This window comes from Thermobia domestica, chromosome 1 (assembly GCF_964235325.1).
Source record: "Thermobia domestica chromosome 1, izTheDome1.hap1.1, whole genome shotgun sequence".
Taxonomy (NCBI): Eukaryota; Metazoa; Arthropoda; class Insecta; order Zygentoma; family Lepismatidae; genus Thermobia; species Thermobia domestica.
The window spans coordinates 371,737,748-371,763,663 of NC_137454.1; the positions used below are offsets into that span (position 1 = coordinate 371,737,748).

At 36.6% G+C, this 25,916-nt stretch overlaps 1 protein-coding gene across 1 annotated transcript in view; it reads left to right on the forward strand.

Annotated features, from left to right (window-relative positions):
* RpL13A (ribosomal protein L13A) overlaps positions 1–25,916 on the forward strand; it is a 55,837-nt gene that overhangs the window by 2,997 nt on the left and 26,924 nt on the right. The window contains exon 2 of the mRNA XM_081730950.1: positions 18,727–18,857. Coding sequence (XP_081587076.1) covers positions 18,727–18,857 — 131 coding nt within the window. The remainder of the gene's footprint in view (positions 1–18,726; positions 18,858–25,916) is intronic.

The following is a 25,916-nucleotide window of genomic DNA, read 5'->3' on the forward strand; positions in this document are numbered from 1 at the left end:
GATTGAAAAAAATTTTTTGGAATTCTGTTCAGCCCTACAAGCTAGTGAACAAAAGTAACTGGTCAAAAATTACAAACTGCGTGCTGAATGTATTATTGCTAGTTTTGGCTGGTACGTTACGTTTCGCTTCGTTCATGGTATTACTTTGTTTTAAGAGGCCACGCTTACATTCATGCGATAATGTCCTCTCTTAGCACGAAATGCACTCTTATTGCATTGGAAAATGTTAAGGTAGCAGTTGTATTGCTCGGTGCAGATTGACTTCAGGAAGGCTGGGTATAAAACACGCACCAGCTTAAAAACCTCAATCGATTTGTGCTAGGTGGCCACTAAAAAGCATATATGCTGTGTAACCGAGTCAGAATACAAGCGCAGCGGGGGAAGCCGAGCGATGGCGAAGGAGCAGGTCGGTAGGGAGCAGGCGCATTAACGAGGGTGAGTACAATGCATAAACGAGAATGGTAGGGAATGTTCTAGAACACAGGTTCCGCCGTATGGGTTACCTATCTAGGTTTCTTTCTGTACCAAAGTTTAATACCGATTTAATCCATGTAGTATTGCCGAGCGAGTGTTAGCGGTTGAAGGCGGGTTAGAGCCCCGCAGGGTACTTCGTATTACAGCTAAATGGGAAAGGGGATCTGTGTTCTAGAACCTTGCCCACTATGTGACATAAGAACACGTGTCTTTGCAACACTTCTGTGATCACTTTGTACACTATCTTTCATAGCATATCACTTCAATTTGTGGAATACTACATGGTAAGGAGCTCACTTTCTATTTCGTATTTCTACGAGATTATACATAAGAGTTGAGATGCTTTTATATTTTTATTGTTTGTGCACTTCTCCAAAATATATCTACGCGCCAGAATTTTTCGAAACCTCTTCAAGTAGGAAGTGTGGCAACAGTGCATTCGAAGGAGAGTGGGAGAAGTGAAAAGTTTCCAACACTTGTCACTGTTTGCTGTGTGAAATATTAATCTTCTATTTTGTTACTTAGTGCATTGTTTCGTGCAGAACAAAATAGTATGTTTTACTTTTTGCAAGTGCAGAAAGTTTTTGTTGTAGGGGAGACAAGGGTTATAAGAGACACGCCCGGAAAATGCCCTAAATGTCAAATTAGAATTATAAAAAGAATAAGTAATGGCAACGTCAATACCTTTACTTTCCAACCACACGTGTACTTGTGAAGTAATGTGAGTTTTTATATTGTTGTCCCACTATGAAAAATACCTTCACTTTGAACTTACCACGGGAATTGGGGACTGTTTTTTTTTTTTTAATTTTTTATTTATTTATTTTATTATTATTGTGAGAAGCTAGTTAGAAATGTGGAAATGACTGCAATGTAACTTTTTAACTAAAGATTATGAAGATTGTTGTGAAATTTTGAAAATTGCTGTAACATTACATTTCAGATCCACCTAAAGCATGCCTCTTATTACCCCAGTTCAAATTTATGTTTATTTAGCGTATGTGACAAGTGTAATATGTTATATTTTGTATATAGAAAGTAAATAGGAAAATTCCTACTGTGGCACTCCAGTCAGTCTGTGCATGGAATATGCTTTGAATCAACTAATTTCATTATCATCCGATGAAAGTTCGCCAGAATAAATTGATCCAACCAGAGCAGAATCTTGCTTAGAAATATATTATGCTATGCTTAGAAATATATTACGATCTTGACTTGTATGTTGAGGATTATTGCTTTCTCAGATGGTCTGTGCAAGGGTAAATTTTTGAGGAAAAAAAAAAAGAGCTAAGTGGTTTCAATTGGCCCGCCCATGAGACATTCAAACAGTGCCATCCAGATTTGTGTTTTATAGACCTAACGATATGGAGGGAAATGGGCCATTTCAGATTTTCAGAAGACAGCTCCAAAAATTCGCTGTGTATATAGCGAAGTGAAAAAGGGACTTTTGAAACCAACGCAGAAAGATTTAGAATGACTTGTTTTTTGGTAAGCCTAGGTATTTGTACGACTATTCTTAATATTTGTTAAACGCATGCTTTTATGCCAACAATGCTTTTTTGCCTATACATTTTTCCTATGTTTAAGTAGCTCAGCCTAAGACAATAGGGCCTACCTGCCATAATTGTTATACTAAGGTTAAAATTACTTTAAATGTTAACTTGAAGTTTACATAGGCTAGCATAACATTTCCAAACTCTTGTACATTTTTCATACGTTCGTTCGACTGCACATCGTAAAAATTTAATAGTCATTTTACGTTCGTTTTACATAAACTTTGGTCAACAATAGGTTTCCAATATTTTTCAGTCTTCTCTTCTCGTATGATTACAATCTAATATCTGTTTCAGTCCATTTAAGAGTCGGAAGGAGTCAAGTGACCTTGACAAATCAAAGATATCGCAGTGCAAAGTGTTTCCTTATTTTGGCAACAGATGGGGTTGTTGCTGAAATGCCGTCAAAGCAAATGGCACCCCTCCTTTTCCTTCGTTTTCCCCTGCATGTGATCAAAGTTGGACAGCGCAGGAGGGGGATGGTTACGGATGTAAATGGGACAGAGGAGTGAAATTCCTTTCCTTTGGCTAAAAGAGAAACAGAACTGAAGAAAAAATAAATACAGAGATATTGTAAGAGGGACCAACATGATATCAGCCGTCAGCCACTCAAATATCTACAAGGGGACCGCGGTGGCTCAGTGGTAGAGCGTTCACCTCTGGTGCATGGGGTCCCGGGTTCAAACCCTGCTCCCGCCAAGTGAACTTTGTGGTGGACAAACACCGTGTGCGTGGGTTTTCTCGGGGTTCTCCCGTTTCCTCCCACTTTCTTCATTCCACCATTTCATTCATTTCTCATAATCACCGTCTCCTTTAGCCTAACCGGTATAACCGTGGGACGTAAAACTCAAAGATTTCATTTCATTTTTCAAGTATCTACAACGGTCACAAACATACCATAGAGAACTAAAGCACTTGTCGCCTGTCTCTTTCTCAAAGGATTCTACCTATGGTAAATAACGCGGGAATAGTGCAGGAAGAGTCTGATATAAAATGAAGAACCATGCAAATATTAAAAAAAAAACCAAAAAAAACCGGGAGAGTCGATATTCTAATTTATTTTGGGCCTTCGTGGTTAAAAAAAAACAAAAAAACTTGGAATTGAAAGGCAGAAAACCCAGACAAAGATCTGAAATGTATTGGCAATGTGACTCTTTTAGTGGAATCCATTTCTTTATTTTCTTTTCAAAATATGATCACCAGATTTACCCTCTGTCTCGCCTTCACATTCGAATGGTCCTGGGATCGATACCAGTAGCTGACCATCCTGAATTTTTCCTATTACAACAGGAAAGGGACGCAATGTTACATTTAGCCTTGGGTACCGGCTTAGAAGGACAGGAGGGAGCATATGCTCTGCTTGGTATTGGTTTTTATTTGGGGAAATAGACCACTTCATTAACAATAGAATTAAAAGATGTGTCACCTTCTTCAGGAAGGTACACTCATGTCCAAAATTATTGTCGCATGTCTATAAATATGTTGTTGTAGGAATATAATTTGATAACGAATTCACCCGGTATTTCTTATAATGTTAGTATTGTACAATCGGCAGACATGTATGCAAGTTTCATGTCAAAAGAGGAGTAAATAAGAACAATAAAACGAAAATAAAACTTTCGTGTCCATTTAGCAACATTATGATTTACTCATTCTAATTTTCGTATTTATAAATATTTTCCTATGAAATTTACCATATATACATTTCCCGATTATACACATAGTATCAGTATTAAAAGTACCCAGCAAATTCAGTATTACATTATATTCTTACATGAAGACAGTTATAGATATGCGACAATCATTTTGGAGATGAGTGTACAAGGACGTAACAGGTGTTTGTTTCAAACATTGAATAAGTGTTCGTATACATTGAACTTATTTCCTGACGTCATAGAACTAAGAACTGTCACAGAGCGACGTAAGTCCGGCGACAATACAATATTTCATTTTTACTTTCATACTTTGCAATATATCTATTTATTTTAAAAGCAAATTTTAATATGTTTTTATTTTCAACTATTTTATCCTAAAATAAATACTAGCCTTTAACCAGCCCTTATTTCCCTGGTTGCATATCACTTTAGGATTTGTAAAATGTGTCCAACGAATAAAAAAAAATGATAAAACACCTTTTAAAGACATTCTTTTGTTAATCAATTCGCACTAAAAAGTTAAAAATAATCTTATTTATGCAAGCCTAAATAAAAGAATGGGGCGCGTCATTTTAAGAATTTATAAAGTAACTGTATGTAAGCCTATATTAGAGCGCATCCCTTTTGTTTAGTCATGCATAACCAAAATTGTTTTCTACTTTTAAGTGCGACTTGATTAATGAAAGAATGTCTTTAAAATGTTTATTAGTATGTTTTTCTATTATTATTGTTAATGTTTGCATCCTTGGCATAGGATGTTTATTTTGTAAGGTACCGTATGGTGCGTTTCTATACTACTAGGGTATATAAAAATTTAGTTTCCTATGCGATACATTAAGCAGCACTTTAAAAAAAAAAAAAAAAATTACTACCGAATATAGAGTATTTCTCCGCTAATAAGAGGGAGACAGATTGAGGATACTAACTGGAATGAATAAGGACTCTTCCCTCCTTGGTAAAATCTGCCGGAATCTGAAGCAATATCAAAGAAACACTGCTTCGAAAAGAGAGGGAGCAAACATGCATAAATAGATAGAGTCGGATTTAGGTTTCGTGGGGCCCCAAGCTGTTTAAGGTAATGGGGTCCTTTATGTGTCCAGATGAACATAGGCACCCTACATACAGAAATGAACAAACTAGAGATAATTTAGGAAGCAGACTAGCAGAAGGAGCCCCATTAATTACATGAACGTAGGCTACACAGCAGGAAGCATTGTTGCTACGTATATATACATTTTATTTTATTTTTTAATTTTCTTATATTTTAGAAATGTATATCCAGTTTTTCTTTAGATTTTTCGGCCCCAAGAGAGCAGGGCCCTAAGCTATAGCTTGTTTAGCTTATACGTAAATCCGGCACTGTAAACAGTATACACATACAGGCGCGGATCCAAAGGTGGCTATAGAGGCTATAGCCCCCCCCCCCCCCTTGACGTTCAGGTATACACTGGATAAAATGGGCTTCAATCCTGTTTACTCTGGATAAAGAGACAAACTATGGTTTGGCTCCTCCCTTGATCATATCCTGGATCCGCCATATATATATGAACTTATTTCCTGACGTCATAGAACTAAGAACTGTCACAGAGCGACATAAGTCCGGCGACAATACAATATTTCATTTTTACTTTCATACTTTGCAATATACAGTGGACTCTTTTTAATTCGAAGTCCAAGGGGACACGAAAAAACTTCGAATTATCCAAAATTCGAATTATCCAACAACATTTTTTTTCACATATATAACAACAAACAAATCAAAGTACTGTGCATCAAACACATATTCATATGGTGTAGACGTTACCTTTAAAGCAGCTTATTATTTGGGTGATCGAATACGGCAAAGTAACAAACTACATTGACTCCACATAATTCGAACTACGTGTACAATGGAAAATATATTTACGTACAACACTACAACATACATTGAATAGCCCAAACAATTAAACACCAGTCACAATTTGAATATTCTGTTCTCACTTTTAAGAAGTCGTAAACATCATTTGCTTAAATTTGATTGCTTTTGTTCGGTCAATAAATCTTGAATTTCATGTATTGCGTGGAATACGATACTAAAAACATTTGGTTGACTTTATCAATAATTCATCTTAAATTTTCAACCAATTCTGAAACAAGATGAGATTGGCACACGTTCTCTTTCTTTACTTCTTCCCCAACTCACCTTCATCTTTATCATTACATAGGTTTTCTATTTATCTTTTGTATTACTCTTCCCTGTGACTGCATCTGGATAACTGAAAACACGTGAAAACTGTATTTCCCTGTTTACATCTGTCCAACATTAAACATTTTCAACTGTATTTACTTCGAATTATCCAAAACATAGGTTCAAAAGTTCGATTTATCCACGATTTTTTACTATTGTTTTCAATACAGTATTCAAGGGGAATGGACTTCTGCTCGAATTATCCAATATTTCGAATTATATAAGTTCGAATTAACGAGACTCCACTGTATCTATTTATTTTAAAAGCAAATTTTAATATGTTTTTATTTTCAACTATGTTTGTGTTGAGTATGTTGTACGATGGAAGCTGATAAAAGAGCTTTATATTATTCTTGATTTTTTGACAGGTAAACAAAGAATATTTCGGGGATTAATCTACTCGATTATTATAATAAGATTATAATAATGTATTTTATTTTTTCTCTTGTATGTATATTCTCAGTCCTGCAGGAAGTTTTCATTTCTTTCTTGGAATAGATAAACGAAAACTTTGGTTCGGCTTCTCCTTCACAAATCTCTGTCGAAAGGTTGACTTTATCGCTACCAACACAAATTACTTCTTCTCATAGAAACCATCTACAAATACACTGTACTGCTGAAACAGAAACCATCAACTAAAGAGGTCATAAATTTTGCTATTCCTCGTGTTTGAAGTTCCCGTTCTTCACAACGACTTCCTTTCTCCCGCCCCTGTTAAGAAGTTCAAAATAGGTTTTCAAAAGGACTGGCTCCCGCTGAGAAGGAAAGTGGGATGAGGAATGACTATAGTGCCATCTAGCAGTTAGACGGCCAAGTACGTGAACACGAAAAAATCTGATTTCTGTAGATTCAATAATGAAGGATATAATTTCTCATCGATTGTGTAATGAATGTCATTGGAAACAGCGAAAAAATAGTACAGTAGCGCACAAATACAAAGGTAGTATTCCATTCTCAAAAAAGTCCGAAGTTTTTAGCTCTTTTCCTTACTGTAAAAAAACAGAAGACTTTTCCCTCTAATTTTGATCATTTTCTTATGGGAATTTGGATTATAATTATCTGTATTTATAAGAAGAAAATATCACGCACAGTGTTCAAATTGCACCTTTAAAATGAGATGCATCATATTGAGTGAGCTATTGAGACATTTTTGCGAAAGAACGAAATGAAACCATGATTTGCCTAAAAAATGGTTGAGATCCCATGTTAAATTGAACACCAATCTTCCGGCCGCTGTGGCGCACTCCTTCTCCCTCTTAAGTTAGCAAAATCTAGTTTTCAAATGTGGTGTGTTTTCTTCATTGAGAATTTAGGCACTTTTTAAGTTCATTTTCGACATTATTAAAAAAAATTCTTCTCAGCATTGTTTCTTATTTGGCAGTGTGAGTTTTATCCATGGTGTTTGTAGATTCCATAAAACTCAACTATACTTTGTTTCAATGGTTTTTGATATTTGATACTGGGGCAAATGAATTTTCAGGACGGACTATTGAATTTCATTTTTTAAATCTTCATATTTTAGGAACATATGTACACCTTGTCTCAAAAAGGTTGAGCGCATTCTTTATTGGTGTTTTGAGGCAAAAATTTTCAAAGTCCAGCTTCGGGTATCTTCGGGAAAAAGTAAGCCAGGTTCGAACCTCCAAGCCAGCCTTTGCAAAAGGGTAAAAGTTTGCAGATGTGTTTTTCTTCTTTTAAATATAATAAGACTTGTTACCAAGTGTTTAAAAAAGCAACATTGATTGAAATACTAAATGATACAATATTTCGAAACGTTTTTATTAATGTGAGCACATGCTTGTTTGTCATTTAGCTCTCTATACGTAATGGAACATTTAAATACGTTAAAGAATCTTTCCATATGTAAAAGAATGCTCAAAATTAAGAAATAGAACATAATTATCGCCTGAGTACTAAAATAAAACTCAAAGTAGAACAGAAACTGCGTTTGTAATGGATATGAATGTCATAATTATCATGAGATCCGTTATACATCGCTAGAAGCTTAGTTCTAGAAGTCCTTGTGTTAGCTCATTGGTAAGCTGTCGGCTTTCAAATCATACGGTTGAGAGTTCGATTCTCGTCTGGGCCAATACTTTTTTTTAAAATTATATTTTCCGCAATGCATGAAAAATTATATAAAATAATTACATTAAAATACATAAGTTGTTTATATATAACATAATAATTGCAGAACATAGTAAGTATTATGTTTAAAATATAACATCTGAGATAATTTTCACAGTAGTCGGTATTATATATGATAATGTTAAATACAAGTTAGGAAAATCGTTTAATAACAATAAATAAGTTATGTAGTGTATTTATTTGCAGCTATTTGTCATACAGATTTAACTTCTCAATATTCTCATTACAGTATGTTATTTATATTTGTGAAATACAGTATATTCCTACGGATATAGAAAGTGTATAAACAGAGTATCCAAAGTCGTATCCTGCTTCAAGACACAACTTTTCCCGATCCCCTTAACGTCACGGGAAGAAACACAAATTCTCTTTAGAACGGAATATCGTTACTTAGAGTCTCATTCGAATACGTTGAATATGCTTTTGTGTATTCATCTCTCTCTCTCTCTCTCTCTCTCTCTCTCTCTCTCTCTCTCTTTCGCTTTGTTTATGTGTGTATGTGTGTTGCGGAATATCCCAAGTTGAATACAACATTTGCAAAGTATATGAGCATCATTGTCATCGAATACCAGAAATTGAAAGTCGTGTTTCTTCAGGTTGGGTTTGCGTGTTCATGTTAGTTCACTGGTAGAGTACGGACTTGCCACTGAAGAGGTATTGAGTTCAAAGCCTACAGCTAATTATCATTCTTTTGTTAGTAGGATTGCACAGAAATCGGATACAAGGAGTGGTTTACTTCTAGAAATATTTTCAGAGGCGTTTAGGTAGCCCTGAAAAGGGCTTTTTTCGCGAGTTAAGGGGGGGACATTAATATTGTGTCCAAGACCCTTCTGAATTTATTACACGCCCCATTCTTCTGGGCATGGAATCTATTACATGGGTGACAAATCTATTTCCTTCCCCTACCTCCAGCCATGCTTCGGAAACAAGATGCCACAGGTCATCCTGAGTTCTTGGTGGATCTGCCTCAGGCCAACTTTCCCTTAGAGTACGCTTCACTTCTGCCCACATATTTTCCATGAGATTGAGGTCTGCTCCACGAGGCGGCCAGTCGATTAAATCAATCTCAGGGTGCCCTGCGAACCATTCATGAACCACATGGGAAGTATGTATTGGCGAATGGTATTGCTGGAACTGAATTACACCATCAGGCTGAAATACTCGTACAGATGGCACCATGATATTACTGATAATGTCTAAGTACTGAGCATTGTCCAGATGTCCTTCAATTCTATGAAGCTGTCCTGCTCCGCGACTGGAAATCCAACCCCAACATAAAATAGATACATGGCCACTGCGATTGCAAGCAGCCACATATCCATGGTCATATCGGGTGCCTCTCGGACGATACACAAAACGGCGTCCCTCTTTTGATGTTGTGAATATGGATTCATCTGAGAAAACTACGTTTTCCCAATTGAGACCCACATTGGCCTGTGCAAACGCGAGACGGTAAATTTTGTGGTCGTCTGAGAGTTTTTCCTTCACGGCAGCAACACGGCCACGTAACCCAGCATGACGAAGCCTTCGCAGAGCTGTATGCTTACTACCAGGAAAGAGAGAAGCTTCCCTTAGCTGTCCAGACGTCCTTAGTGGGTCTAACCGGGCTTCGTTTACTAATCTCGCATCTTGGGCTTCGGTTGACACATGCGGACGACCAGGAGATCGTAAATTACCAGTCTGACCTGTAGCACCATATTTCCGAATCCATCGCCTTCCTGTAGAGGCCGGGACACCTACTCGCCTGCTAGCTGCAGTTGCAGAATAACCTTCCAACTCCCATAAAGTAATTACTGCTGTACGTCTATCCATAGTTACCAATGTTCTGAGCTGTGAGAAGGAAGCAATAGGTAAAAGCTAGTACCTGGCGTGTGATTGGTTACTTGCACGACACGCCTATTGTCGGGAACAGCGTTGCCAGATCTAGCATAATGATGCTAGATCTAGCATAATTTGCATGTCTCTAGCATCTAGCATCTTGCTTTTAGCATCCTGCCCAAATCTAGCACAATTTCAGCAAGTTATCAAAAAGCCGTAAAACCTGGAGATGAGAAAGAAGTTGGTCGTGGGAAGAAAAAGAACGGCAGAAATGTATCCTCTTCCATTGATTCATACACTCGGTAAACCATACAGGCAGTCTTATTTTCCGAAGTAAGTTCGGAACGGCTTTGGGCTTTTTTTTTGTGGCTCCACCCAGGGTTTTCTAATCCTTTAACTCCGAGGCATGGGCGGAGCTATGGGGGCCATTCTCCCCCCAACTTTTTGGCAACTTCACCATCTTTATTTCTGACTTCATGATCATATTTATTCCTGAAATGACAGCTCCGAGACCGACCAAAAATCTGCCCCCCCCCCCCAGCAGATGATTCCCAACTCCGCTTATGCTGCGAAGTAATTTTCTTTCAAAATATGTAAACAAAAACTTTGCATTCATTTATACGATATATACGCCATTGAGTCTGACAACGACTGCAGTAATTTAGTTGAGTTAAAATTTTGGTGCGTGAAGTATTGAGTTCTATCCATGCATTCTTGCTCTCTGTGTATTTTAAGTTACGTTATCATATCTCAACTTCCTTTTTTTAAAACTCCTGAATTAGTAATTATGAGGATCTAGCATAATTTGACCGAATCTAGCATAAGTTCGATCAGGTTTTGGAATAATTCCGAGCTGTGAGTCTGGCAACGCTGGTGGCGAACGACTTGATCAACGACTCGCGAAAGAAATCTGAAAATGGTGCGCCGTAATAATAATATTAAAAACAGTTTTTATAAAGAAATATTAATACATACGAAAAGCTGTTTAAAGAATGAATTGTTATACTGACTTTACACGTATAAAAACATATACCATATACCAAACAGATTGAGCGATATGATGATAGCTGTTTTGAGACGAACACTTTCGAAGTCCAACTTCGGGTATCTTCGGAAAACAGTAAACTAAAGCTGTTGGTTCGAACCTCCAAAGCCAACCTTAGTAATCGGGAAAAGATGTACAGATATGTTTTTCCTTCTGTTAAATATAATAAGACATGTTGAAATGGTATTAAGTGTAGAAAAAAGTAACATTGATTGAAATACTTAATGATACAATATTTCGAGACTATGTATTCACACTCTCGTTTCGTCATTGTGATTTCCATACGGAAAAGAGCATTTACGTATGAGCTCAGTTATATTTCAGAAGCAGATTCCGAAAAGCGGTCATGTTAGCTCAGTGGTACACCACCGAGTGTTTAAATCGTGAGTTCGATACCTGTTCAGGTGAGATTCTTTTATGATATTCTACTTTCCTCAATGCATGAAAATTATGTAAAATAGTTACATTACAATTCATCAGTTGTATATATATTTTCATACCATCAGTTGTATATATGAGTTGAATATATATATTCATATCATTTCACGACATAAGTAATTCTTATCTTTAAAATATAACATCTGAGGTATTCACAGAACGTCGGTGTGTTATGTGTGAATATTGAATACAAATTTAAAAAATCGTGTAATAGCAATAAATAAGTTATGTAATGTATTTATTTGCAGCTACTTTCATCGCAGATAATTTCTCAATATTCGCATTACGGCATTTAGGTCGAGCATATCGAAAATCGGATCGTGGTTCAAGACAAAAAAAACTAGCTAGCCCCAAACTGTCACGTAAGAAATTCACGAATCGCAAAAGTAAAGTGAAGAGATTGAGAGCGGTAATTCCTTAATCGCTCTCTCTCAACTCTCTCTTATCTGCATTTATACATATAAAAGTGTATGTATGTATGTTCCATCATAACTCATGTGTGCCTAGAGCAGGGTTTCTCAACCTGGGAGTCGCGGCCCCTAGGGGATCGCGAAGATAGGCGGAAGAGATAAATATAGTTAGAATCTAATACCAGAAATTATTTTTAAATATTATTTTTAATTTTGTTCTGATAGGCATACTTTTATTTTTTATACACACTGTAAAGAACAATAAAAAATAAGTCTACTGAACATTTTCAAAGGGTGTAGAATTCGTGTTACTATTCGGTTCAAAGTATCTTGTCGTCGTGAATTCTGTCGAGAAATTTGAAGCTTAAAATATACAAAACGATAATCATGCCTGTTGTTCTGTATGGTTGCGAAACATGGTCACTTACTCTGAGGGAAGAACATAGACTGAAAGTATTTGAGAACAAGATCCTTAGACGAATATTCGGACCCAAGAGGAACGGGAATGGGGAATGGCGGAAACTTCATAACGAGGAACTACATAATTTATACGGTTACCCAACATTGTTAGGGTCGTCAAGTCTAGGAGGCTTAGGTGGGCAGGTCATGTAGCTAGAATGGAAGAAAGTAGAAACGCTTTCAAAGTCTTGACAGAAAGACCAAACGGAAAACGACCATTAGGAAGACCTAGGCGCAGATGGGAGTAGAATATTAAGATGGATCTCGCTGAGATAAGAATACAAATTAGAAACTGGATCCAATTGGCTAAGGATAGAAGTCAGTGTAGAGCTTTTGTGAACGCGGCATTGAACCTCCGGGTTCCATAGGCCATAGAGTTAGTTAGTTAGTAGAGTTGTTTAAAAATGAATTTAAATCAAAGAGGTATGATATAAAACTAATGAGAACTGTATATAGAAATACTAGAAAAATACACATGAAACAAAACCTGCACATTGAAATACAATTAAAATTAAAACCTAATGAGATACCTAAGCATGGTGTAATTTCACTAGTGCAGCAATGCCCGGTTCAATCTTCATGACGAACATTATCAAGCCATTTTCAACTGATAAGCGATTTCTTATCTTTGTTTTAATGTTTACCATAAAAAAAAAAAAAACACTTTCGCACAAGTACGATATAGCAAATGGAATTATTACTTTTAAAGCAGCAATCACCAGACCAGGATATTCTTCTCTCCTCATCAGGCAGAACTTGTCCAAGTCTTCGTTACAGAAAACCAGTTGCAAAGACTTGTCGCATGATCATTCTATTATTTGGTCAAGAAGTTGTGGGCTTAGATCGGATACGTTAATGGCCTCTTCAATGAAGGAGTTTAACATCCATCTTGAACCATCACCTTCGTCGTTGGGAATATAGATATTACAGTTACTGTATCCACTGTCAGTGCCGGACGCCTAAAAAAGGGGCCACACATTTCGGAGGAAGTGTGTTACTCATGTTAGGAAAGTGCATGTGCACATGTGTAAAATAGAAGGAAAACGTAATAAAATGTGCTCAAAATTAAGGAAAGGTAGGGTTTATTTTGAAAATGTTATTGAGCTTCGTGCCAACCATGGTGGCGCTTCGTAGCTAGTCTGTCGACGTCACTCATATATACGGTGACATCGTACTATACTCTCGCCCCGGGCAATGATTTTCCATGGCACTGTTCACTATAATCCAAAAAAATGGATTCTACTATTATAGAAGTAGGTATGTTAAAAATCCCACACAAGCTTATTATAAAACAAATTATAAAAGGGTCGCTGGCAAGAGCGTGTGATAAAAGGGGATCGTGATAGGAATTAGATTGAGAACCACTGGCCTAGAGTAATTTTAACCACATTTCTTATAGTTTCAAAAAGAGTGCTGTCGGGTTACCTATGGTGAATGGGAGGGGGATACATATAAAAGATTGCTAGAAAATGATCGATATTAGATTCATAGTTTTCGGGGTCGCTTAGATAAATAGTGAGACTTTCAATTTCGCTTAACTCCGATTAAGCTCTCATTAGTAGGGATGGGCACGAACGACTTTTCTTTGAAACTCGACTCGACTCGAAACAGACATCTTTGAGGTCTACTCTTGGACTCGGCGCGAAAAATATCTTCCAACTCGACTCGGATTAGAGTCAAGTCGAACCAAAACGAGCCAAATCCTGTGTGTAGTCCTACCTAGACAATACATAGACAATAATTATTCTATCATCAATTATACTACTGTTACTACAAATAATAATAATAATAATAATAATAATAATAATAATAATAATTATTATTATTATTATATTATTATTATTATGACAACACCGTGTACAAACATGAACGATAGATGGTTAATAAAGGAATACTAAAAGCTAGTTGACTGCCGACGTCGGTAGTCATGAAGTCTACAAGGCAAGGACATCGTTCATTACCCTAAGCTGTAAGCGTCGGTGGAGTACAGATGGTCAACTATTAACCTCTCGCCAGAAATTGGTGGCCCCGCAGCGACGATCCGTGATGGCCCAAGTTCAATTTTGAAAACTTTACTACCAGCGGCAGAGACGCGATGAAACGCCAACGAACCACAAAAATTACTCTCCCAAAATATGTTAAAATGCCTATATGTGTGATTTGTTTATATTTAGGTGAATCAAAAAAACACAAAACAAATACGCCGGGGTGGACGCGAACTATCAATATTACGATTACTAGGCACGTGTTCTTCTGACTTCCCCACGGAAACGATCATAAAAAGCTTGGTTGTTGAAGGATAAATCATTGACGTCTTAATTTAGCCAATCAGACAAACCCCTACATCTCGAGTTCTAGGAGGTGATACCGTGAACCGTTTCAGATTTATTGCTTTCTGGTAAAGTACTATCCATGCGCAAAATTTGAGCATAATAGCCGACATTCATCTTCGGTGCCTCTTATCTTTAGTACAATTTTAACCAGAGATGGTGTGGGTCAATGAAAATTTGATCCACGACCCACCATGACCCACTATCACCCACCACCCAAATGACCCATTGGCCCACTCTGACCCATCAACCATCGTGATCCACTCTGACCCACCACCAACTATGAACCACTCTGAACCATTGCGACCAACTCCGACCCACCAAAACCCATCGACATCAACTCTGACCGATGACCCACGTCCTCCTCTCCATTGACTAAAGAGATTACACTTGTAATAAAACAAGACTGTGAAATTATCACTTATCGGAGTTTGAATTTCTACCGTCATTGGCTCAAGCACCTCTTTGTTACAATACTGGTGGGTCTGACCTTTACGATATATAATGGCAAAGTGTTTCTCATTTTCCGAATTAAAATGAATTTAAATTTATCATATGTAATTATTTCTTTGTTGCCTTACAGACACATTCAGTAGAAAATAGGGTGAAATTTAAAAGTTTCGAATCAAGGAAAAGTAGACCAACGTAAAAAAAAAATTGAAAATGCCCATGTAATTACGTTTAGAATACAAATTTTATGGCCATTTTCTCTAACTTTATGGCTTGATTGCCTTATGCTCGGAACGCTCCATATATTAAACACCAGCTTCAGCAATTATAAATAGAAAGCAGTGGGTATAAAATTCAAAAAGAACTTTAGTTTGCATTACTCAATTTTTTTCTCAACTAATATCAATCGTTTTCGATTATTTTTACAAATCAACCCACTATTAATTTCCACTATATAGAAAAGGCACCCCCGTCCCCCCGCTCATAAAAGACAATTTTAAAAAATGCCAGGGCATATTCTCTTTATTTTTAATAAAGAGTTGTATGCTGAATTTCAGCTCTCAGTTGAACGGCTTGTGAGATACCAAATTTTTCGCAAAAATTCGGACTTCAACTCCCCCTAAGGATATGTATTATAATGAAAGTGACACGCGTATGATAACTTCCCAGTTGGGATTGGAGCCTGATTATATACCAAACGTCAATTCATTTGACTTTGCAATTTGACCGTGATGATTACGCAGACATAGTTACTTTCAATTTTTTATGATACATATCCTTATTTCATATGTTACAGATGATTCAAAAATATTTTTTCAAGCAGTTAGCTCCTCTAGAATCTCACAGGCTGCATCCCAAAATCCAACTCCTACTATCCTATGACAATCCAAAAGTGACTGAACTTTTTTTATTAGGAACAAATGACAAAAGAAAAATGGAGATCTTGAAAGTAAAATGTAGAAAAGCTCGGTGCCGCCAATAACTGCATATTTTTCCGCCCCTTCATTCCGAACTTAAAAATAAAACTTAATTCGAATATGGTTAATTACTGAATTTATTACAGTTAAATTCCACTCACTACATGCTATAGCTACAACTATGTAACAAAAATAACAACTGTGAAACATGTTCTGAATTACTATTACATTTCTTACGCAATTATTAAACATATTAGAATAGTAAAAGAGGATTGTTCGTGAAATAGTATATTTGCTCATGATTTTTAACTTTTTCATACGGAAAAAATTAAAATATTATTCAAGTTTTAAAATTTGCACTCTGCAAATATGTTGCCCTCTAGGCAATGGGACTAATGTGGACTAATGGGAAATGCTACACTGTTAGCGGCGCTGAAAACTTACGATTCGATTCTAATATCGGTTGATTTCGATATCTTTATGTCGCTACGTAACCACCCTGGGTGCTAATGGGAGCTTAATTGGACTTGAATTGAAAGTAGAGCTATTCACCTAAGCGACCACGAAACTATGGATTCGATACTAATATCGAACCGTTTCTAGCATTTTTGATATGTATCCCGACAGTACTCTTTTTCCAGACTGTAAGAAATATAGTTAAAATTGCTCTAGATATATTAGAATTATGTTGAAACACACACATAAATCCACTTTTATATTCTGTATAAATAGAGAGTGAGCGAGCGAGCGAGCGAGAGAGAGGCGACTCAAGGCATCACCACTTCCACATTGCAAAAGCATATATCAGGAATTGAATTGAAAATCTATGTAAAGACTTTCTGCTGTGGCATGCTTCATAAGCACAATTCCAGTCTGCTCACGTGACCATTGGGGTTCATGAATTTTTTTTGCGAGCGTTCCGACTTTGGATTCTCTGTTTATACCCTCTGTTTATGCATCGAATAACTTTTCAAGAACATAAATGACATTCTGTATTATGAATGTTGAGAATTACTCTCTATATGACAAATAGCTGCAAATAAATACACTACATGATTTATTTATTGCTATTGAACGAGATTCTTAACTTGTATTTACATCCTCATATATAATACCGACCTACTGTGAAAATTATCTCAGATGTTATATTTTAAACATAATAATTACTATGTTCTGCAATTATTATGTTATATATAAACAACTTATGTATTTTAATGTAATTATTTTATATAATTTTTCATGCATTGCGGAAAATGCAATTTTAAAAAAAGTATTGGCCCAGACGAGAATCGAACTCTCAACCATATGATTTGAAATCCGACAGCTTACCAATGAGCTAACACAAGGACTTCTAAAACTAAGCTTCTAGCAACGTATAACGGATCTCAAGATGATTATGACATTCATATCTATTACAAACGCAGTTTCTGTTCTACTTTGAGTTTTATTTTAGTACTCAGGCGATAATTATGTTCTATTTCTTAATTTTGAGCATTCTTTTACATATGGAAAGATTCTTTAACGTATTTAAATGTTCCATTACGTATAGAGAACTAAATGACAAACAAGCATGTGCTCACATTAATAAAAACGTTTCGAAATATTGTATCATTTAGTATTTCAATCAATGTTGCTTTTTTAAACACTTGGTAACAAGTCTTATTATATTTAAAAGAAGAAAAACACATCTGCAAACTTTTTCCCTTTTGCAAAGGCTGGCTTGGAGGTTCGAACCTGGCTTACTTTTTCCCGAAGATACCCGAAGCTGGACTTTGAAAATTTTTGCCTCAAAACACCAATAAAGAATGCGCTCAACCTTTTTGAGACAAGGTGTACATATTTCAAATCTCAAAAAAGTAAATTATTCAGAATTGGCCGAAGATGTTTCTTAAAACTTCTAATCATTTTCTAGTCTGTGTATGAGCAGTGAGAGCCCTGTCCCTTATTACCTCTTACGGTAGTAAGAGACATGGCTTTCGCTTTTGTATATTTTTTTAGTGCTGAGTGGTGTCTCGCTTATCATCGTGAAGAATCACACCACGGCGAAGACGACCAGGACCTTTTCGTTTGGTGATATCCCAGAACTCCCAAGTATCATGCAATGCTTTTCAACATTCATGGTTTCTCCCTGTTCCAAATAATTGATCAGTAGCACACCTAATACATCCCAGAATACAATGCACAAAACCTTCTTGGACGAAGCAACCACTTTGAATTTCTTCGTTCGTTGAAGATGCCTGCTTCCATTCTATAGATGCCGGCTTGCTTGATGGAGTGAATAGATATAATATTGTTCCTTCGAAGGCACGACACCACTTCATTACAAATTGCCTTGAAATTGAGCTCTTCCCAGCCACTCATCACCTCAATCTACCTATGAATGTCAGCAGGTGTAGTCTTTTTGACCCACAGGAACTGCACTACCGATTTCACTACTACTATTAACTGAATTTCCAGCCGAGTCGCCATTTTAAATGTCCATTTCTAGGGTATACATGATCAGTTTCCGAAGTCTTCAAACCTGCAACAAGACAAACATGCTTTAAATCTTAAAATAAAAATTTTTGTTCAGTTACAGTGAATAACACAAATGTTATGTGGTTTATAGGTTGTTTCTTTTCAGTGGTTATTAATAATACGTAGAATTACAATTCTTAAAATTACCTGTGATGAAGTAATACTACTTACCTACATTATTTGATACATTGTGAAATCAAGTAACAAATCTGAGATTAACATTTTTCTAGGGGAAAATCTATTGTGTTTGTTACGGTAGATTAATGCGTTCTTCTTTCTTTTCAGTCTATTATAATAGATGGCAAGGGGCATCTGTTGGGCCGCCTCGCAGCTATCGTTGCGAAGGCTCTGCTTCAAGGCCAGAAGATAGTCGTAATACACTGTGAACAGATCAACTTGAGTGGAAATTTCTACAGGTACGTTTGCCTATTTATTTATTAAACATAGTGATGCGTAGGATCATTAGAATATGACAACCTGGATGTTAACTCATTCGCAAAATGAAGCTATATATTTTTGCTTTAAAAATGATAAAAGTTTAATTATGCTAGCGACATGGTGAATGGTTGATCAAAGTAAGTTTAAGTGACATAATTTTTTATATTTCTGTAGCTGATAAAGAAATGAATAGGGACATCTCTATTGTGACCGAGATCTCTGTGAAAATTTCGGGAAATAACGTGTTTGAAAGTATTTTAACTGTTGCTAAACCTGTACAGGAGGACAAAGTTTATTACTAGTTCCACTCTTTTAACTTTGCTGTGTTTATCATCATGTATAATGACACAGAAGTTAGAAATTACGTATAATGAAAAGTAATTGGATATTTAATGATATCCAGAGAATGAAAAATCATGACAGGACCGAGGATTGAAATTGGGTCTCCATCCTAAACTCACTATTTACCCAGTCCGCTTTCTGAATAGCCACACACTCCCATCACCCAGTCATCCAACGATATGGGCTGTACCATAACTCCTGTGGTGCTTAGACAATACAATATGATATGTTGCAGAAATACTTGTAAGGTAATTGCACATGATGTGGAGGAAATAACTAGAGTATATCTCACAACAATTTCTCTGTAGGTCCGAATTCAATAATATATAGAGGAAAATAATTCACGATTGAACCGGTAAGTCAAACCCGGTATTCGGCTTACCGTGCGGATGCGTTTACTACTACTGTACGCTTCCTAAACATCCATACATTGTCACTCGAAATTGGTGTTCAGTCGGTTCCAGTCGCAATTTATCATTCTTTCGCCCTTCTCACATACTAAAGATTTGATCAGAAATATTCTTCATTCATCGTCTATACTAGCATGTGTGGTTTTGCATGTGATGTCCATTATTAACATGTTTACAGGTTATAGAAAATTATTCAGCTGAATGAGATTGTTACGCGCGAATTTGTTGTATAAGACTTGTTTGAAAATGTTTGTTTTTCAACTCCAGGGATAGTTCAGTAACATAATATATTTTCGTGAAAATAAGGGAAGGACATAGCAGGGTTGGCTGGTTTAAACCAGCTGTTTAAAAAAAATGGTTTAAATTTTTAAAAAATAATGAAAAATGCTTTAAATAGTGTGAACTTCATGGTGACGTTTCCACATATCAAACCATCCGCATTGCGTTTATCTACTTTTCACCTTTTAATCAAGGGGTCCCGTGTTCAATTCTCGGTCGAATCACAACCTATCTTTCAAGTGTAAACCAAGTAGCGATTCAAGGTGTCCCTCTAAGCGAAAGTCTTCTCCGTGATAACCTTGGTGTTTCATAAGGATGTTAAACATACGAAATTAAACCAAATTATATATTTCTACTTAAATGAATGCCTGTTGTTTTATAAAGAAGCCAAGGTTGCTTAAATATAGTGATAGAAATTGGCAAAATTTATCAACTGCCTACGTAGCTTCCAATATCAGCTTGGATTTGACTTGGTTTTAACCAAATTTGTAATTTAATACCTGTTTTAGCGTGGCCTTAAAATTTTACATACAAATATATTTAAAGTAATAACAGGGTTTTCCCAATGGTTAAGGCGAGAGTTTCCCGATTTATATGTAATTCTGTATAATGTTTTTACTTGTGTAACTGTTTATCTTTTTGTCCTTCTGAAATGACTCTTGACAATATTATATTAACAAGTAGGCCTGTGCGTTAAAATATTAAATAATACTTTTGATAAAGTGGATAATTTCAAATATCTAGGATCAATATTAACAGAGGAAAATCATATTCACGAAGAAATTAAATGTCGACTAAAAGCAGGGAATTCGTGTTACTATAACTAACTAACTAACTAACTCTATGGCCTATGGAACCCGGAGGTTCAGTGCCGCGTTCACAAAAGCTCTCCACTGACTTCTATCCTTAGCTAATTGCATCCAGTTTCTACTTTGTATTCCTATCTCTGCGAGATCCATCTTAATATTGTCCTCCCATCTGCGCCTAGGTCTTCCTAATGGTCGTTTTCCTATGGGTCTACCAGTCAAGACTTTGAAAGCGTTTCTACTTTCTTCCATTCTAGCTACATGACCTGCCCACCTAAGCCTCCTAGACTTGACGACCCTAACAATGTTGGGTAAACCGTATAAACTATGTAGTTCCTCGTTATGAAGCTTCCGCCATTCCCCATTCTCGTTCCTCTTGGGTCCGAATATTCTTCTCAGGATCCTGTTCTCAAATACTTTCAGTCTATGTTCTTCCCTCAGAGTAAGCGACCATGTTTCACAACCATACAGAACAACAGGCATGATTATCGTTTTATATATTTTAAGCTTCAAATTCCTCGACAGAATTCGCGACGACAAGAGATTTTGAACCGAATAGTAACACGAATTCCCTGCTTTTAGTCGACATTTAATTTCTTCGTGAATATGATTTTCGTCTGTTAATATTGATCCTAAATATTTGAAAGTATCTACTTTATCAAAAGCATTATTTAATATTTTAACGCCTCCACAATTTGCCGTATTACGGTCCCGACGCACTTCCATGTATTTAGTTTTCTCTACTATTCGGTTACTATTCGGTTCAAAATCTCTTGTCGTCGCGAATTCTGTCGAGAAATTTGAAACTTAAAATATACAAAACGATAATCATGCCTGTTGTTCTGTATGGTTGCGAAACGTGGTCGCTTACTGTGAGTGAAGAACATAGACTGAAAGTATTTGAGAACAAGATCCTGAGACGAATATTTGGACCCAAGAGGAACGGAAATGGGGAATGACGGAAACTTCATAACGAGGAACTACATAATTTATACGTTTTACCCAACATTATTAGGGTCGTCAAGTCTAGGAGTCTTAGGTGGGCAGGTCATGTAGCTAGAATGGAAGAAAGTAGAAACGCTTTCAAAGTCTTGAGTGGAAGACTCATTGGAAAACGACCATTAGAAAGACCTAGGCGCAGATGGGAGGACAATATTAAGATGGATCTTGCAGAGATAGGAATACAAATTAGAAACTAGATCCAATTGGCTAAGGATAGAAGTCAGTGGAGAGCTTTTGTGAACGCGGTATTGTACCTCCTGGTTCCATAGGCTATAGAGTGAGTGAGTTAGGCCTATGGAAAGATCAGTACAAAGTATTTTATCAGGAGTCTTCCGTGAGTGAGTCGGCAATCGCATTTGTGACCAGTTAGTCCCGGTTTCGTGTCCAAACGGACAATTTCTGTTGGATGTAAGCCGAGAAGCGTTTTGGATTTTGCTTTAAGCTTATGTGACCCCTTTCAGCATAACCTTGTTCTTGCATAATAACACCAAGGCGAAACAAACTAATTTCTGTCTATAGTTAATATAAATACATAGAGTAAATTATTTAAACCAAAAAGAAACCTGGTTTAAACAAACAAACAAAAAAAAACGGTTTAAACCGAAAAAAAACTGTTTTTTTTTGTTTGTTTTTTTTAAATAAAAACCATGGTTTTTGCCAAATCTGGGACGTAGACTTGATTGTTGAATAAAGACAGTTCAATACTCTTGAAGACTAGTTGCTGGAGGGGACTGCAATGGGAAGAGATGTCCAGAACTTGCTTGCATTTGAAAAACTACGAAAGCAAGGACAGCGAAGTCAAAGAGCATTTTGCATTTATAGATAAAATCTGTTCGCTGTCCTCTTTACAGTTTCAGAAACTCAAAGGTATGGTCCCTTTCCCCCCCCCCCCCCCCAAAACCACAAAACAGCACTCAAATAACGCCAGCTGACAATCCTACCGCTGGGTCATGCGTCTATGCTTGTACGACGTTGCCTTATGCTTTTCCGAATTGTCAAGAAAGGGATTCTGATGGTCAGTGACTGTTTTCCTTTTTAATTTTTAAAAATCTTTTTCACAACACTTTTCTTTTACTTTCACGTAACTCACTTGTCAGATAAAGTAAACATTTCACTGCGAAACAGGGAGCAGTGTAACACAACAAGCATAAACGTCTCCTTTGAACACTGATTAAATATTAAAGCAATAGAATAATAAGCGCTATATAAATAGTAACTATTGACTGTAGCAAAACCAAAGAAATGTACTGTTATAGACGCACTCTCCGATTTTAATAAACACTGAAGTCTATTGTGTAACACAAATCGAATACTATTACCAATATAATAATAAATGCGTCTGATATAGCGCTGTTCACGAGATAAGACGAGAAATAAGATTTCCTTGTCTCGCCTCGTAAATTTTGTAAGGCACATCTTGTCTCGCTTTCGAAGAATTTTTTTCTCTAATTCGATTATCCAAAAAGATGTCCTCGTCTGTTTCATTTTGTAAAATCACACAAAATTTATGATCCGATTTTTTAGATTTCCAAACTGTTATACGTAAGTGTCAGAAGTCTTCCAGAACGAGTTTGTCAGTCGTCAGGTATCGCATCCAAAACAATGGAAGACATCGAGATGCGGAGTTCGCAATCAATTCAGCGTCCCAGAAACAGGTTCTGTCTTCTTCATTAACCCTCTATTCAAATCAGAAGTAATTAAAATTAATCCTATCGGGTTTCAATATTTATCGCCTCATGGTCTCAAGAGTATATATATTATCACAGCCTTCAACACTATCGAAGTCGGAAGTGGTTCAATTTACAATACTTCCGGTTTCAATATTGATTTTCATAGAGCAAGAACTGTAAAAGATGTACATTTTTTGCAATCGATTCAGCGTCCCAAGCATAGGTTCTATACCTATCCTTAAATCATATTCAAACTGAAAGTGATTCAGATTAATGATGGTTTCAACATTTATCACCACAGAACGAAAATGCTAAGGAATGGCGAGAAATATTTTACAGGGCCGGATTTAGGTTGGTACACTATCTAAAACTATAGTGTACCTATCTAAAACTAGAAGCTAGCAGTGAAAATAGCAACGCTTGTGGAACTTTCTGCTGTCATGTTTGCGTGCGTTTGTGGCTTAAAAGAAGAGCATAGTTTTGCAAAAGCAATAGTTTAAGTGGATTTTCTGAAGGTTGAAGGAGTAAAGACTGGAAAAATTTTGATCTGTAAAACGTCAAGATACACCGCCAAAACTGTCTATGGTCGGTTTTAGACGCTACCAAATCGCAAGCAAAGCATGGTTCTATCGTATGCATGAAAATTCCAGGGGCGTAATTTAGGGGGCAGGGGAAAATTGCCCCCTCCCCCCGAGTCTGATATTTATATAGATTTTATCAGTAAAACAGTAGTAAACGAGTGAAAAATGTGAAATTGTACTTATATCATGGGGTCTTGCCCCCCAAGCAAAATCTGAAATGACGCTCCTGGAAAATTCTTCCTAATTCGCACCCAAATTCACTCTTGAGATTGTCCTTCTGCTGGCATCATTGAGCAGTAGTGATGCACATATTAAATGCGACCGCCAAGGTGTTTCCTCTCGACGTTTCTCCCATTGTGCACTTGTTTCAATGGAGGCACAACCAACCCCTTTTTCCATGTCAAATTTTGCAAATGACCCCCGTTGGAGATATTCACGATACGCCACTGGTGTCGCTACTATTTTTATTGCATTCTACACATACGATTTGATAGTTCAATTGTTTGTTTAACGGCTCTATGTGCATTATTAGCTGAGATAAAGGCCTGCTACGGGTAGTCAGAAACAAGTCTGCAACAACGCCTCTAGCGGCTAAATGGGAAAGGATATGACAAAGTTTGTCCTAAAAGTTGCATGGCATTTAATGTCCTTTCGAACGATTCCAACAGTTATACCACTTTCCATTGCAAATTTTGAAGTCCCCCCCCCCCCCATTGGAGGTATTTACGAGACTCCACTGGTCTCGCTACTCTTTTTATTGCATTCTACACATACGATTTGGTAATGCAATTCTTTGTTTGAAGACTACGTGCGGTATTAGCTGCGATATAGGCCTGGTACGTTCTTATTGAATCACCCGGTATATGGACTCAGGAACAGGTTATTTTCTATTATTCCTCCCTTACATCCAGTAGTTGTAGATGTAACCGATTACTTCGATGTTTTTGTATTCTGTTCAGTTGCTTTGGAAGTCTTCTGTAGTTTCGAAATTCACTTGTCTTAATTTCATGTAGAAGTTGTCAGAGTCCTTCAGCGTAACGAGAGGTTCATGAAGGGAAAGACGTAACATTCAAACCATATTTATCATTGGAGTATATTGTGTTAATGATGTGTATATTGTGTTATCTTTAAATAAATTAAACTAGAATTGCCCGCCAGACTCGTGAAATTTATCATCTCGTCTCGATTTGTCTCTCGAAAATGAGACGAGAATTGTCATTTTCTACTCTCATTTCGAATTCACAAGATACTTATGTCGGGAGGAACACTAGTCTAATACCTATCCTAATAATGAATTGCACTTAATTAGCCGTGTAGGAAAGACGTAGAATTAAAGCAACACTAGGGAAATCTAGGGACTAGTGAAAAAATGTAAAATAAAAAAGTCCCAGTATCATTTGCCTGAAATATAAATGAGAAATGAACGTCTGCGCGAATTCATGTTATTGTGTTTTTATGATTATGAAGATTTGAAGTTCCGGTTTCATTGTTAAGCTCCATAGGGCCAAAAAGCAGTAAGAGATAAGAATAGTGGTTTTTGATACGGATTCAGGTTCTCTTTGATATTATTCCTCTGTTGCAACTTGTAGTTTATAGATGTTTGAAAGCCTAGCGTAGGCTGTACTTTGCGCTCTTGATTGAGTGTATTTCTGATTATACAATTTCTTATTCGATAATTCTTTCTCAGGATAATTTTTAGAAATATGTTTTCATTGGACTCTGTTTCACTGTCGCGGCCATGATCATTATCGTGTTTCTTTATGGGTGTCATGTGTATGTTGTATAGTAGCATTTTACCTTTATTAGGATGTGCTTATCCCATATTAGATGCCGTACGTTTTAGTACAGTTTTTCCTCGTGCTGTTTTTAGTTTTCTTCATAATGACTATTAGAGCGAATGAAATACATGTTACCAGATAAAATTAGTACTAACCTTTCTTATAATTC